Source organism: Cricetulus griseus (assembly GCF_003668045.3).
Source record: "Cricetulus griseus strain 17A/GY chromosome 1 unlocalized genomic scaffold, alternate assembly CriGri-PICRH-1.0 chr1_0, whole genome shotgun sequence".
Classification (NCBI taxonomy): domain Eukaryota; kingdom Metazoa; phylum Chordata; class Mammalia; order Rodentia; family Cricetidae; genus Cricetulus; species Cricetulus griseus.
This window is the reverse complement of record NW_023276806.1, coordinates 260785306-260800982: the sequence shown is the minus strand read 5'-3', so window position 1 is coordinate 260800982 and position 15677 is coordinate 260785306. Positions and strand designations below refer to the sequence as shown.

Here is a 15677-nt window from a genome sequence, read left to right as displayed (position 1 = left end):
ACAATGAAAGAGGTTTTCCTAGAACCCATAGCAGCCTTCCTCCTGTACCCCTTTCCCTCGGCAGGATTTTCTTCCATTTGCTTAGGGTTTCTCCTGTTTGGGTCCCAAGATGCGATGTCTCCATGCGACTCACTGTGGGGGTGGGTGGTGCCCACTTCTGTGGACAAGATCCTGATGGGTTAGGCCACCGTGCATCTCCAAAAGTGTGTGTGTGTGTGTGTGTGTGTATGTACCTGTTGTGAAGTTTTTCAAATATATTAAAGGCTTGTTACTGGTAGAGTTCTTGTGTGGTGTGTGGGCGGTGTGGCCTTTATCTGTACCTCACAGTGGTGACATTTCCATAGACAATGCCTGATGTCCTGATGTGAGCATATAGCGCCTTCATCACCTGCTATTTGCTTTGATGGCTCAAGTCATTAACCCTCTTGTTGCCACACAAAACAACCCAAACCATTGCCAAAGCTCACACCTAGTGAGAAGACCAGGTAATTTTGGGATCCTCCTAATAGTGGGAGCTTGCAGACGAGGCTTCCCAACAGTTCTTGGCAGTTGGTGTTCCAATGAAGCTGAATCCCCTGGGAAGTGTGGACTGGCCAGTTTTGAAATGCATAGTGGATTCTGATTAGGCATAACCATTCCCACACACCCAGATGTAGACTCTAGCCACTGAAGAGACTCAAACTGCCTGAGCACCACAGCTGGGGTTCAGGACCCTCTGGGGTCTGTGTTGACACTGTCAGTGCTCTGTGAAAGAAAATTGGGCCACTGTTGGACCCTCAAGTAGGAAAGGAGCTAGCTGTCTTGGGTCAGTAGATAGGACACCTCAGTATCTGGAGCAATTCTGGGGCCAGTAAGGTGGCTCTGTTCAGTGGGAACAGATGCTTGCTTCCAAGCCTAATGACGTGCTTGATTCATGGAACCCACTCTGAGTCATCTTCTGTGGCATGTGTGTTGTGAGCACATGCTATAGGAGTTCCTGCTTAGACCAGGAGTCTACCCGCCCAGTTGACCTGATGAGGTAGCATAAGCTCAAAAGTAAATCCATGACCACTACTGATATGAGCAAGAGCTCATGGCAAGAGTGGCAGCTGCTTCCACCCAAGGTTACGATACCATGGATCCCCATAAATTAATGCTACTTCCTCTTTCTGTCCTTTTAAAAAGAAAAGCAGCCAGGCACGCCTTTGATCCCAGCATTCAGGAGGTAGAGGCAGGCAGATCTCCAAGTCTGAGGCTAGCCTGATCTATACAGCGAGTTTCAAGGTAGTCAAGACTACTAGGAGAAACCCTGTCTCAAAAAAACAAAAAACAAACAAAAAAAGACACTTGTTTGTTTTGTATGCAGGAGTAATTAATGTGTGCCACAGTGCTGGTGAGAAAAGAGCCTGTGGGAATCTGTCTTCCTTCTACCACGGAGGTCCTAGGAACCAAATTCAGGTTGTCAGGCTTAGATAACAAGCACCCTTACCTGCTGAGCCACCTCACTGGCTGTTTCTGGTTTGTTTTTCTGAGAAAGGGTGCTATATAGCCCAGGCTAGCCTCAAACAACGTAGCCAAGATGACCTTGAACTGCTGGTCTCTCAACCCCACCTTCCAAATGTTAGGATTACAGGCATGTATCACTATACCTGGCCAGTGTCCACTTTCTATCAGTCAGCCTCTTAAGCAGGGACCAGAGCCACCCATGTGGATCATTCTGCTATCCACCTTACACACACACAGATACACACATACTACTGTCCACATCGAGAGATTTCCCCCTCCAGTATATGCTAATCCTACTCAAGATCCCTTGTGGACAGGTGAACAGTGATCCCCACTCAGCATATCCCTCCAGTGACTTTGAGGCCTATGAATGTCACCTAACGTGTCCCAAAGGGCTTCATTGATGCACTTAGATGGTCAAGCTTTTCTGGATCACCCAGTGTTCTGTACACCTTAAAGTAGGGGCACTTGGCTGTACCAAGTGAACAGCTGTGCAGCCACAGAGGTTGGAACTGAAGAGAGCCTCTACCAAAGGACACCTGAAAATATCAGGAATTAGAGCCAAAGGGGGGCTCTCCTTACAAGGCAGGGATGTTTTTAACCCTTTTTTTTTTTTTTTTTGTTTTTTTTTTTTTGTCTTTTTTTTTTTTTTTCCTTCGAGATAGGGTTTCTCTGTAACTTCGGAGCCTAAACTGGAACTCACTCTGTAGAGCAGGCTGGTCTCAAACTCACGTAGATCCACCTACCTCTGCCTCCTGAGTGCTGGGATTAAAGGTGTGCGCCACCACTGCCACGTGGGTGCTGAGAATCGAACCTGGGTCCTTTGGAACAGCAACAAACACTTTTAACTGATGAATCATCTCTCCAGCACCCAGAGCTGTTTTTTGTTTGCTTGTTTGTTTGTGTGTATGTGTAAGAGAGATACAGAGAGAATTGATTAGTCGGAGCTGTCCCAGGGAATGGACAGACCCTAAGAGAAAAGACAGGAATCACTCAGTATCCACAAATGTCTGTGGTGTTAAAGGCAGTCATTGTCCTGGCCTCCATGGATGTGGCATCTCATGTGTAAAGGCCAAGCTGCCCTGCCAGAAGGTTCCCTGGTCTCTGAGTACCCATCAGACATTTCAGGCTACACATTGCTACATTCTGTCCCACCACACTTGGAAACCTTAGAACCCCACGTCTGCTTGGATATAATGCCTACTGCTTCTCACATCTAACTTCCCGCGCTCTGCTTGCCAGGAACAGACACCGTTAAGGACAAAGTCAAAAGTGCTCCAGCCACAGCCTTCCAGCTCTTGGGTTTGCCTTAAATTACTGTGTGTGAGCAGGGCATGATGGTGTATGGGAGGCAGAGGCAGGAGGATTGAGAACTGCTGGCCAGCCTGGAATGATCCTTTCTCAAATCCAAACCAAAGCAGAGGTCTCTGCAACCCATGTAGTGTCAGAGTGTGCATTCATTCAGGATAACTACTCAATATCTTACAGCAGTGGTTCTCAAGCCTCCTAACGCTGTGACCCTTTAAAACAGTTCCTCTGTGGTAACCCCCAACCATAAAATTATTGTGTTGCTACCTCATAACTGTAATTTTGCTACTGTTAGGAATTGCAGTGCAAATACTAGTGTGTTTGGGTGGTCTTAGGTGAAAGGGTTATTCAATCCCAAGTGGGTGGTAACCCACGGGTTGAGGACCTCTGGCTTACTAGCTTGTGTTATCATTGTTTCACCCATGCTAAGTAACTTACTTAATGGTGCACAGCTCCCAGGAAGCAAAGGTGGGATTTGAGCGCAGCCATACATTTGCCTGCCTTGGTGTTCCCTTCTCCCAGGGGCCCCACCCCTCTAGCTGCCCAGCTTTGCCTCGTATCTACTTCTAGCCAAGGTTCAGTTCTCTTCCTTGCTGTGCTAAGATCCCTCAGCCTAGAGAGTGGCATTTGGCTTTCTGAGATCCCAGGTGTGTGTGTGTGTGTGTGTGTGTGTGTGTGTGTGTGTGTGTGTGCACGCGTGCGTGTTGGGGGGGGCACTCATTTTTGAAGAGCTCCAGTCCCTGCCACTTTGCTAGCTATAGCGTGGTCCAGCTTTCTATAAAAGCCCCATTCAACCACTGCTCCCCACTGCCTGCCAGGAAGAGCTGATGGGTATAGAGAGTTGGTTATCCAGATGGACACAGGGCAAGGAGTGACCTAAGTATCAGCCAATGGGGGTGCTGTTTAGGCCCCTGGACATCAGTGATGGGCCCAGAGTTGATGCCAAGTCAGGCCTATCCAATCAGAGAGAGTCTTGAGATTAGTGATGGGTTGTACTTCTGGAATGGAGTGGAACTGAGGAGCCTCTGGCCAGGGCAATTGGAATATAGAACATGGTGCTACTCCCCCCCCCCAGCAATACCCATCTTCATCTGCAACATAGCACATGGTGCTACCCCCCCCAGCAATACCCATCCTCTTCATCTGCAACATAGGACATGGGTCTACCCTCCAGCAATAACCGTCAGCAGTTTTCTGCTGAGTCTTCCCTCAGCTGCTACCAACTTAGTGGGGGAGATGGGACACGACTGAGGCCACCAACCCAACGTGGTACCAGCAAGACTCCTGGCTCACTCCTGGATTATCTTTGCCGGATCCCCGGGATCGAGTTCTGATACTTCCGTTTCTCCTAGCACAAAAAGAAGGCAGCCCCTCCATGCTGAAGGGCCTCCCAACCTCCCTCCTAGGCTGCTTTCCTCGGCCGCTCTGGTTACTCCTTCCTTCCGACTCTTCTGCTCTTTTGTGCTTGCCCCAGCCTGCCTGCTCCCTGATGTTGACTGCCAAGAGCCCAAGATTTTGGTTTCTTTTTCTTATGGTTTTTCCAGACAGGGTTTCTCTGTGTAGCCAGGCTGTCCTGGAACCCGCTCTGTAGACCAGGCTGGCCTCCAACTCCAGATCTACTCAACTCTGCCTCCTGAGTACTGGGATCAAAGGTGTGCGCTGCTACCACCCCTCTGTGGTCTGTGGTGTTCACCCAGGACTCTGACAGTGTTCACTAAAGCTCTGTTGACCCTGTGACATCCTTCCAAGAGGCACAGGACCAGGGAGTATGCCCTCTGTACCTTAGGACTTGGCTCAGATGGGCTTGTGGCTCCTCCCCCATCAGCAGCTGGCAAGGTACAACCGGGACAGAGCACACACCCTCCCACCTGGTGAGGGACACATCTGTCGACCCCAAGAGGTACACTATGTGTGTGCTTTGGGGAGGTAGGGTTATCCTATTATACAGTGTCCTCTTATCAGTCTTGCCCCATGGGGGGTGGGTTGGGGGGAAACCTGTCCCCTCCTGGCCTCCACATTCCCAACTCACTGGCAGGTGGGGCCGGGGAGAAAGCATGGGATGGAGTCAGGTGGGCGAAAGTCCTCAGACTCAGGCCTCGCTAGGCCTCAGCACCTGTGAACCCTTAGGCCACTCCCGGACTGAGTGCCAGGGAACACAAGTTTGGAAACAGGATTGCCAAGTCTGGCTGGCTTTGGAGGATACAAATCGAAATCCCAACTTAGGCTCTTCAACCTCTTTCTGTGCAAATGTGCGACCTCACCAAACCTTCGAAGATTGGGAAATGGCTGGGTGATGGGAGGGCTGGATCAGAGTGGAGCCCCTGCTTCCCCTCCCTTCCTCCCTCCTGCCTGCCCTTCCACTCATTAACCTTCCTAATCTTTAGGTTCTCTGCTCATCTACGGAGCTTGGCCAACCCCAGGTTTGGGCTCTGAACCCAGGTTCATCCTGTGCAAGATAGGGCCTGACACGGGGCTCCAGAGGAAGGACACAGCGGCCTGACCCGGCTTGTTCTGGAAAACACTGGAGGCCAGTGGCTGAGTGCTGTGTCTCTGCTCACCCGCACCCTCAGCCCCTGCCGGCCTTTGGCGTTCAGTGGGATCTACAAACCACCCTACACCCCGGCACCTGTAACTCAGACCCATGTTTCCACCCCGCCGACAGGAGGGCTCTGTCCCTGGCCAGCATCGGACTGGGCTGCTCTCTGGAGCCTGAGCGAGACCTTCCGCTCCCGCCTCCTCCCGCCCCCGAGGCTGTGGCGGGAGGGACGGGCCGAGGGCGGGGATCTGGGCTGCACCCAACCGGCCAGGCGCGCCGCGTTAGCGAGCGCAGTTACAGCCCATCCTGCGGCCGAAGTCTCGGCAGCCTCAGATCTCCGCGCCCCAAGTCCTAGCAGCGCCAACTCCGTCGCCCCCGAGGCCTCTGGGACCCCGACAGCTGCAGCCCTACTGGCCCCGAGGTCCAGCAGCCCAGAGTCTGCGCTGGCACCATGCTGCTGAAGTGAGTCCGTTCGCGGTTTGTCCCGTGGTGGGTGGGGGTGGAGGGGAGCCGTGGGCTGGAGCCGGGCACCCATCCCGAGACCGGGCTAAGAGCGCCCGACGGTAGGTAGAGCTGGCTGTGGCCCCACCGGCTCACCTGGACCTGCCGGCATGAACAGCAGGGGGCGGCGCGCGGCCAACCCGCTGCACCGGCGACCAGACCCGGCGCGTGGGCGGGCGAGCGGGCGGCTCGTGGGAAGCGGAGGCTGAAGGTGAAGTCTCATACCAGCCCCCGACACAGGCTTACCCGCCGCCGCCCTTCTTCTCCCTGCTGACTTCCCAGAAGGAAGGATGTGCGTTACCTCAAAGACCAGTTGATACATACCCACTGCTTGGGGACAGGGCGCCTTCTCCGTACGCTTGCTTGGCATCCCATAGAATCAGCCTGGCCAGGGGGAAGTGGGAAGGAGGGAGGGTGTGTGTGTGTGTGTGTGTGTGTGTGTGTGTGTGTGTGTGTGTGTGTGTGTGTGTGTGTGTGTGTGTGTGTGTGTGTGTGTGTGTGTGTGTGTGTGTGTGTGTGTGTGTGTGTGTGTGTGTGTGTGTGTGTGTGTGTGTGTGTGTGTGTGTGTGTGTGTGTGTGTGTGTGTGTGTGTGTGTGTGTGTGTGTGTGTGTGTGTGTGTGTGTGTGTGTAGGGTGTGTGTGTGTGTGTGTGTGTGTGTGTTGTGTGTGTGTGTGTTGTGTGTGTGTCAGTTTTGCACTAAAATATCCCCTCAGGCACTCCATCCCCCTTGGCTACTTGGGGAGACCCTCTGTCCGCAGTTGTCCTATCTACAGAGTCTCCAGGGAGAAAAAAAGGGAGCACCTGAAGGTTATGGAGTCCCTGATGGCCAGTGGCTGTCATGATTTGGGTGTGGGATCCCTAGGCTTGAGGCATGATAGGTTGCCCCCTGGCCTAGGGTTTCTCTTGGACAATCTTCTGAGAGTTTTAGGACTGCTGTTTGGGGGAGGGGTGAGATTTCAGATGTCCCACTGCAGGGTCTTACCCAACAGTCTGCATAGAACAGATGGTCTTGGGAGACTGAGCAAGTGCTGGCTAAAGTATTCAAGATCGCTTTAGAGTAGGTTGAAGCACCGCCCCCTTCACCACTCCCTCGTTACCCTCCCCCTCCCCCTACTCACCCCGCCCCTCCATATCCCCCACAAGGCCTCCTGTGTGGCTTGTAAGAGGTGGCAAGGGTGCCCAGGACACGAAGTGACTGTTGTGTCTGGAAGAAGCATTCCAGTCACCAAGGGTCTGCAACATGGGATCCCGCCAGGTTTGGTTTCAGATGGCCCTGTCACTCACCTGAGCCTGCCTCCCTTGGGGCCACTAGGTGTCTTTATGTCTTATTTCCTTAGATGCAGGTTCCTATGGTCTTGTGTTCCTCTTCAGGAAAGTTAGGTCACAGGGAGGGGGCACAAGCCTTGGCAGTGGCTCCCAGTGCCCCCTTTTCATCACACAAATAGACCGTCTTTCAGAGTCTGGGGACTGTCAGGCCCTGGGGCCTTGCCTCGGGTCGGGGAAGGGGAGGCATATGGTCCTGGTTGTATTCTCTGAGGTCTCTGGAACACCAGCCAGGGTCCTCCTAAAGGCGAGTTCACATCTCTGACAGGTGTCACCGTGTCCCAGCCTTGGGAGCCAGCCAGCCAGTTTGGAAGAAGCACCATCTCATTTGTCTCTCAGGAGGGTTCTTTTCCAGTCCCGGTCTGCTCCTGCTGCTCATCAGCTGCCTGCGCGCTGGTAAGTTGGGATGCTCCATGCTGTGCAAAGCATAGATGCTGGGCATTAGCGAGGCCCCGGCCACAGCCCCTCTGGCCTCTCCCGAGGCCCAACTGGAGAGAGCTGGTCCCCACACCTAGGCTGATATGTATAGGGTTGGAGGTTGTAAAGGGAAGGGCTTCCCCAAACTCTTTATAGCTGGTTGTGAGCCACTATGTGGTTCCTGGGAATTGAACTCAGGACCTCTGGAAGAGCAGCCAGTGCTCTATACCTCTGAGCCATCTCTCCAGCCCCAGGCTTCCCCAAACTCCATACTTCTCATTGCATTTCTTGCTTGGGGTCAGTTGAATGTCCCTCCTGGTATCTTTGCATGGTGAACCATAAAAGCCACCTTTGGGAAGGGCTGGGGGTGGGGGGGAGGCAGACACTGCGAAAGCCAGGGAAGGACCAGTGTTGGCACTAGGTGGAAGCTTGTACCTCACACTTGAATTGTTATAAGATCCTCACCCACCCTCCAGATGAACCTCAGTGATAATTCCTTTCTTGCCTTGGTGGGTTGGGATGGGTTTAGTGTTTGGATCTTGAGTAATAAATGGTGCCACTTCTGACTCTCTGCAGAGAGTGAAGTCAAGGAGATCCACGCGATGGTGGGCAGCGATGTGAAGCTCCGCTGTGTCTACCCCAACACAAGCCATTTCAACGTGAATGATCTGTATGTCTATTGGCAAATCGAGAGCACCACAACCGCAGTGACTTACCACCTACCTAATGGGTCTACAAAGGTGTATGTGGGCAACCAGTACAAGAACCGGGCCAATCTGTCACTGGATCGCATGAAGGAGGGTGACTTCTCTCTGTCCCTGCAGAATGTCACCCCCAATGACTCCCAGGAGTTCACGTGCCTTGTATTTAAGTCTGAAGATTTAAGTAATGTCTTAAAAGAGACAGTGAGGCTGCATGTGGCAGGTAAGACCCTCCAAGCAGAGAACTGGCTTTACTCAGCCTGATGCTCCTAAACATCCCTGTGTCTGAGGTGGGCTCCTCTTTACCTCTGCAGATCTGCTCTGAGCAGAGTCCATAATTCAAGACCCCCTGATTTCAGAGAACTAACTGCCTAGCTAGCTATCCCTGTCTTCAGCTGCTCAATTCAACTTAAAGCAGATACCAGAAACTGAGTTCATGGGATGACGGCTCATTCGGTAGAGTGCTCACCATACAAACGTGAGGACTTTAGTTCAATCCCAGCGCCCATATAAAGTCAGGCAGAGTGGCATGCATTTGGTCCTAGCACTGGGGAGGCAGAGATAGGTGGATCCATGGCTTACTGGCTAGATAGTCTTGCCCACTGAGCTCTGCCTCCTAAAAACAGGTGGACAGCTCCTATGGAGGTTCTGCTCTGGCTTCCACGTGCGCTCTTACACACGGGCACATACAGCACCCGCACATCCCCCAGCATGTTCTCAAATGCATGCATATACAAGGAGTAAGGAGTGCTGGAACCCTAAATGAGGACGGCTTTAAGGGGAAGCTTACCCCACCAAGGGTTTGGGGGCCCTTGGTGGGGAAGCAGTATGTCTCCACTGAGGAACATTAGGACCATATGAGGGATCTGGAGTTAGGTGTGGGAGCCGTCACTGCCCACAAGCTCAGTGTCATTCTCCACACTCCTACCCTCCATGGCTAGCTGCTCTAATTACTTTTTTTTTTTTGCAGTACTATAACCAAAACACTTGATATAGACAGACAACAAAGGAACAAAGATGTCCCATAGTTTCAGGTTTCGGGCCATCCTGAAGGGAGAGACATGGCAGCAGAGTAGTGCTGGTGACTGCAGGAGCGTGTGGTACAGGGTGTTCAGCACACAGTAGACCAGGGTGCAGAGAAAAGGGCAGGCTGGCTATCTGCTCTTCTTCTCTTTTTTTAAAAAGATTTATGTGTGTGGGTATTTGCATGTATGTCTGTACACTATGTGCATGCCTGGTGGCCACAGAGGAAATCCAATTTTTTTGGGGGGGGGCGGGGGGATGTCAGTTTTTGAGACAGGGTTTCTCAGTGTAACAGTTCTGGTTGTCCTGGGACTCACTCTGTAGACCAGGCTGGGCTCGAACTCACTGAGGTCCTCTTATCTCTCCTTGGCAAGTGCTGAGATGAAAGACGTGTGCCACCACTGCCGGGCAGCATGGGTTTCTTTGGCTTTGCTGTGGTCAGGCTTCCCCACTGCTCTGAGCCCCCCCTCACCACCACCTCCTTTCCCTACAGCAAACTTTAGCACGCCTGTGATCAGCACTTCTGGTAACCCCACCTCAGGGCAGGAACTCACCTTCACCTGCATGTCCACGAATGGCTACCCCAAGCCCAACCTGTACTGGATCAACAGGACGGACAACAGCCTCATAGCTGAGACTCTGCAGAATAACACTGTCTACTTGAACGAACTGGGCCTGTATGATGTGGTCAGCACCTTGCGGATCCCGTGGACGGCCCATGTGAACGTTAGCTGTTCTATAGAGAATGTGGTTCTCCACCAGAATCTCACCAGCATCAGCCAGGCAGGTGAGGCTCAGGCCATGGAGCAGGGACTCAGGGGGCATCCAGGTTGTAGGATAGGAGAGGCCCAGTCACGCATAGACTCCCTATGGAAAGTAGCCAGGAGGGGGGCTCTTGGTTTCTGAAGGCAAGGATAGAGTCCCGCTCAGGCCTGTCACGGTAACCTTTACTCACTGTCCAGACAAATGATTAGCATGGCTGCCATCCATAGTAGCTGTTTCTTGGGCTCTTAACCAGTAAGGACTGAGGCTCTGCAGGGCCTGGTGCACCTCAAGAGGCACAGAACTTGACCAGGATGGAGGGCAATACCAGGGCACTCCCCCACATTCTCTTCCTTTGAAAACGTGTGCCCCCCCCAGCCCCAGGGCATTCAGCTGGGCTTGGCTGCTGGCTGGGTCCTCTGTAGACCACAAAGATATGACCCTTCCCAGAGGCCATGGCTGCCCCAGTCCAGGTGAGGAACCCAGCCAGTCCAGATAATCAGAAGCGTGGTTCTATTCCTAAGAAGTATCCCAAATAGGTGGTCCACAGAGGGAGTAGGCAGGTGAGAAGAGGCCAGAAACTCGGGTTCAGTGGGGTAAGGAGAGGTCAGTGATGACTGTATTGGCACACTTGGTGCTACAGAACTCTCACACAGTGGGTACTTGTGTATTGTACAAACATCAAAGAGATTCACTCCCAGAAGAGCCTGAATTGAAGGGTGGATTAAGGAAGTCCAGGAATGCCTGAGTAAAAGATAAACAAATATTTATTTAGGGGACACTCACACACTACGTGGGGGCACAGGATGCCGCAATGCAGGATGATAGTCAGGTCTCAGCCTGTCACCCCGAGAGAGAGAGTGCTCACGAGTACGACCCTTCCTCTTCCTTCTAAGGGATCACGTCCAAAGCCACGCCCTAAGATTTTGAAACTATTGGTGGAAATGAATTCCCACTATCCCTTCCTTAAAATTCTTTTCTAATCCTTCCTAAAAAGCACAGGGACCCTCACTTGAAAGAGCACCCCTGTAGCAGCCTGAGGTTTTAAAGCTCACACCGTGATGGCAGCGAAGTTTTTAAAAATCTGCTGCCTCTTCCTTTCCATGGAAAAGACCTCCCCATCAAGGTCCTTTAAGTCTTGGGGATTTTCTCATTTCCTTTTTCTTTTGTGGGGGGAGTGGATGGGTAGGGAGGTTTGAAACAGGGTTCTCTGTGTAGCTCTGGCCATCCTAGAACTCGCTCTGTAGACCAGGCTGGCCTCTGCCTTCCAGTGTTGGGATTAAAGGTGTGAGCCACAACTACCTGGCCACATTTCTTTTCCTTAGACAGGGTTTCATGTAGCCTAGGTTAGTCTCAAACTCACTGTGTAGCTAAGGTGACATTGAACTGGTCCTCTTCCTCCACCACTGGAGTGCTGGGATTACAGGTGTGTTCTGCCACACACAATTTATGTGGTGCTGAGATTGAACCCAGGCCTTAATGTATGCTAAGCAAGCATTGTACCCACTGAGCCACATACCCATCCCATTTCCGCTTTCCTGCAGAAAATTACTCTGGAAACAATTACAAGATCACAGAGGATCCACAGGAGAACCACAGCCAGAAGAAAACTGTGGCCATTTTCATCATCCTTGCTGTACTACTGGTGGCAGGGGTCGTTTTCGCCTGGGTTTGCAGAAGCAGGTGTCCCTGCAGACAATATAAAGGTTTGCATGAGACTCGTTGACCATTTACTCTGTTGCTGTGGATGTTTTGTTTTTCACAGCTTCCTACACTTCACTTTTAAAAGCATAGGCATGCTTAGCAAGAGCCTGAAGCCTCTCAGAAGAAGCTTAGACCCTGTTTCCGAGAGACCCGTACTAGTGGCAAGAAGCTCATATTGCAGGCTCCAGGGCACAATGGAGTCTACACTCAGAGGTGGGATGGGTGGGCTGGAGAGCACTCAGCCTTTAAAGGCCCATGCTCTCACTTATCTTTTAAAGGATACAAGTTCAGTTCCCAGAGACAGGATTTAGTTCATTTCTGTGGAAGCTAACTGATGCTGCTCTAAGACATGGGCAAGGTCATGTGCCTGGAGTTTTGTGCACTTCAAGGACAGGCCCAGAAAGTGGCGAAGTCACCATGTCCTGCACATGGGCTACAGTGCAGTGTCTATGGCCATAGAAAGTCTAGAAATGCTGGAAGGACTCAGGAAGTAGATGAACACACTTGTATTCCCAGTGTGTGGCCAATACCAGCAATGTCTGAACTGTTTACGGCCCCCAATGATCTGGCCAGGCTATGCCGGGATCCCTGAGCTGGAGACACAAAGCACCACTATATATATAAAATTTTACTTATGTGTGTGTGTGTGCCTGAGTGTATGTTATGTGCATCATTTGTATGCAGAAGCCCTTAGAAGTCAGAAGAGAACATGGATCTAAAGTTTTAAGTGGTTGTGGGCCACCATGTGGGTGCTGGGAACTGAACCCAGGTCCTCTGCAAGAGCAGCACTCTTAACTACCTCGCCTCCTCACCAGCCCTGACATAAAGTTTCTGCACAGATGCTCCTTAAAATCCATCTTCCCAAGATTGTCTGGGGAGCCCCCATGGGAGCCCTCTTCTGCCCGGAGTAGAAGCCTTGGGGAGAGGGTGGACAGACGGGGTGATGCTACTGAGAGCCTACTCTCCCACAAAGCCTGAGCCTCTCTGCTTTGACCCACAGGTCCCTGGACTGTAGAGCAGGAACCCACAGGTGAGTGTGCCTTGGGGGCAGCAGGTTGGCTGAGCTGTCATGGCCCTTCATACCTTCACTTGGTAGTTTAAATACCTGATGAGTCCATAGATGTAGAAACCCTGCCCTGTGGTGGAAACTTCTGGACCCTGTACGGCAGAGAACCCTGGCAAAGGTCCCTGGGCCCCTCCTTCTTCTGCTCTGGGGGACCCATTGACTCTGAGACTGGCATGTCAGTCTCTTGGTGGAGGTGTGCCTCCTACAGTCTCCAGCACAGTGGCAGGTGGACCTTTCATGTCTCCAGAGGTGTGGATTCATATCCCAGTACTGGAAAGATATCCGCATGGTGTTGACCACCAGATAGCCCTGACTCTAAGGGCCTTTGCCACCTCAGTGACTATATCTCCTCGAACTTGGCTTTTCCCTCTTAGAGGTGGCAGGGTGTGTGGCCCCTCAATGTAGGAGTGGCGCTTGTTTGCTTACCTAGGTGAGCAGGCTTGGATGGCTGACACCTCCCACTCCAAGCTGGACAAGCTAGTGTCAGGCCACTTTGGAACAAACTTGAAGAGCTCCAGGCCACTTGGTCCCAATCCAATCATGTGACTCTTCTAGTTTTTAGCCCCTTTCCTTTTCACCAGTCCGAGTCCTGGGAAGAATCATTTCAGTGTCTCTAAAATTAAAACACTGAGGGTGACTCAGTAGTAAGTGCTTGCCAGGCAGGCACGAGGAGGCAGGGCCTGCCTTCATCTCCCTTTCTCTCCTTCCTTCCAAGACCATGCCTGACAGGACTCCGCCCAGGATGTAGACGGGGCTTCTGTGAGATGCCACCAGGTAGATGTTGGATGTGTCCTCAGAACTGACTCCCACAGGCCTGGTGGCAGAAGGGGACAATGAGCTGTCTGCTTATTTGCTGTGATGGAGGGCAGGAGTCCCTGGCCTTGAGAGGCACAGAGGACTGATCTCAGAAACCCCGAGGGAAACCTTTCCAGTGGGCAGCAGCCACATCAGAATACGGAGCCCCCAGTGCGTGGCTCCCAACCAGCAGACATCAGCACAGAGAGAAGGCATTTGTGGGGAGGTCCTTCCCCAGCCGGAGCCCCAGAGCACGTGACTCAGCCCCTGATTCTTCCAAAAAGGGCATCTGAGCCATTCTGAAAGCACCTACAAAATCCACTGGTGACCATTTCCCTTCAGGACTTTCAGGAGGGGAGAAAGCCCGACCTTATTTATTTTGGTCTCAATCTACTTGGGCCTCCTGGAGGATGTGTGGGGTTTTTGTCTACAGAGAACCTGCTGTTGGTGATAATGGCTGATTTAGAGGTTTGGGGTCCTTGGCCTTGCAGCATCAAAGGGACATGGCTCAAAGCAAAACATGTGCCACCCATGGGTGCTGCTCACTCATCATCGAAGGCCCTTGAGCCTGACTAGCCTGTGGATACAGAAGCTTCCTGAAAACTTCTAGCTTTTCCAGACTGAACACAAAGCTGGGGGAGATCAGCTCCACTCACCCAGCCTCAGCAGCCCATGAAGACCTATGAAGACTCCCGCCACTCTTGGAGCCACCAGACCCAGCAGCTGGCCACAGCCTCCAGGGTCTCTATGTTGCTGGCCAGAACAGAGCTAGCCATTTTGGTTCTAGATGGTTCCGAAGAGTTGGCTGCTGGGTAAGCTAGGTGTGCACAGGCCCCAGGGAGATGCAGTAGAGGCATGACCCCCAGTGGGACACAGCATCTGACCCTACTTGTGGGCAAACACTCTCCCTCCTTCCTACCCAGAGACCGGAAAGTCCTGGGCGGTAAGGGCCTGCTTGCTATATGGCCACTGCTCAGTGCTGACGGATGTGAGATCTGAGGCCTGGATGGAGCAGGACTGAGTGAGAACCTCGAGGATCGCTATTATGAGGGCCTGGCTATGTCTCTGTGCAGACTCCTCACATGGACTTATTTATTAAATGAGTGTAGAGGCCCATTTCTTCCTGCAGAGCATTACATATCTGTAAAAAAAAGCAATTGTCAGTGTGGGTCTTGAGTTGGCAGCTACAGTAAGGAAGCACAAGGAGCCTGGGGTGCAAGAAGCTGGGGTACAGTGCTTCCAGGAGAGTTGTTTGGGAATTAGTGTCTATCCAAGTTCAAGGACACAGCCATGCCCCAAGAGTCTGGGGGTGGGGGTCTGTGGTAGCCCAGCAGGGAGACCAGTCTACTTTCACTTTTCTGTCAGAAGGTAGTTTTGGTTAGAAAGTGATCAACCCTGCAGCTCAGCTGCCTCGGGGCACCAAAGACACTGTTTCCAACACTTATGTGGGCACTGGGAACCCTCACCATCTAGGCTTCTATGGGCTCTGCCTAGACCTTGGGCTGCTGCTTCTACAGTTGTCATCGCCTGCTGATCCCAGCAGCCCTCCACCTTCCTATGGACCCCTAGGCGTACCCCCCAGCACATCAGCATTCATGAGACCTGCCTGTACCTTCTGCCTCCTTCAGCCCAGAACCTTGCCTGCGTTCTTTATCTGGGCTGTAGACGGGGCTGGCTTTCAATGGTCTTCTAGTGATTTCCAGAACTCTGACAAGGGAATAAATACAAGATGTGCTTTCTGCCTTGTGTCTGGTGGCTTGTGTCATGTGGAGAGTCTGGCTCCATCAGCCCAGCTGTCACTCTTACAATGCTACCACTGCAGGAGGCTCAGTTCCTCAGGAGACATGGGCACTCACCCTTGGGGTTTGTTAAAATGCTGATTCAGAAGCCAGAGGTAACTCTCAGCATCCCATAGAGCCCAGAAGGGTCCCAAGGGGGAAAAGGCCTGACTGCAGTGGTCACCATCTGATAAGTGGACAGGGCAGGTGGCCCCTAGCAAGACTCCTCATTTCATCACTGTGTCCTGTAGAGAGGAGTCTATTGGTCTGTTCAATT

The 15677-nt window shown here is 52.2% G+C and overlaps 1 protein-coding gene across 1 annotated transcript; it reads left to right on the top strand.

The window, feature by feature from the left end:
- Positions 1-5620: 5620 nt before the first annotated feature.
- Positions 5621-15406, top strand: Icoslg (inducible T cell costimulator ligand). The gene is made up of 7 exons (XM_027394345.2): positions 5621-5791; positions 7423-7550; positions 8148-8495; positions 9789-10082; positions 11602-11763; positions 12762-12791; positions 13543-15406. The coding sequence occupies exons 1-7, from the start codon at positions 5781-5783 to the stop codon at positions 13551-13553; spliced, it is 984 nt and encodes a 327-aa protein (XP_027250146.1). The 5' UTR covers positions 5621-5780; the 3' UTR covers positions 13554-15406.
- The last annotated feature ends 271 nt before the right edge of the window (positions 15407-15677 follow it).

What these genes read in the sequence shown, in the direction of transcription:
- Icoslg (XM_027394345.2), top strand. An exon ending in CACCAGCATCAGCCAGGCAG is followed by an intron (nt 10,083 to 11,601) that starts GTGAGGCTCAGG and finishes GCTTTCCTGCAG; the next exon opens with AAAATTACTCTGGAAACAAT. An exon ending in TCCCTGCAGACAATATAAAG is followed by an intron (nt 11,764 to 12,761) that starts GTTTGCATGAGA and finishes TTTGACCCACAG; the next exon opens with GTCCCTGGACTGTAGAGCAG.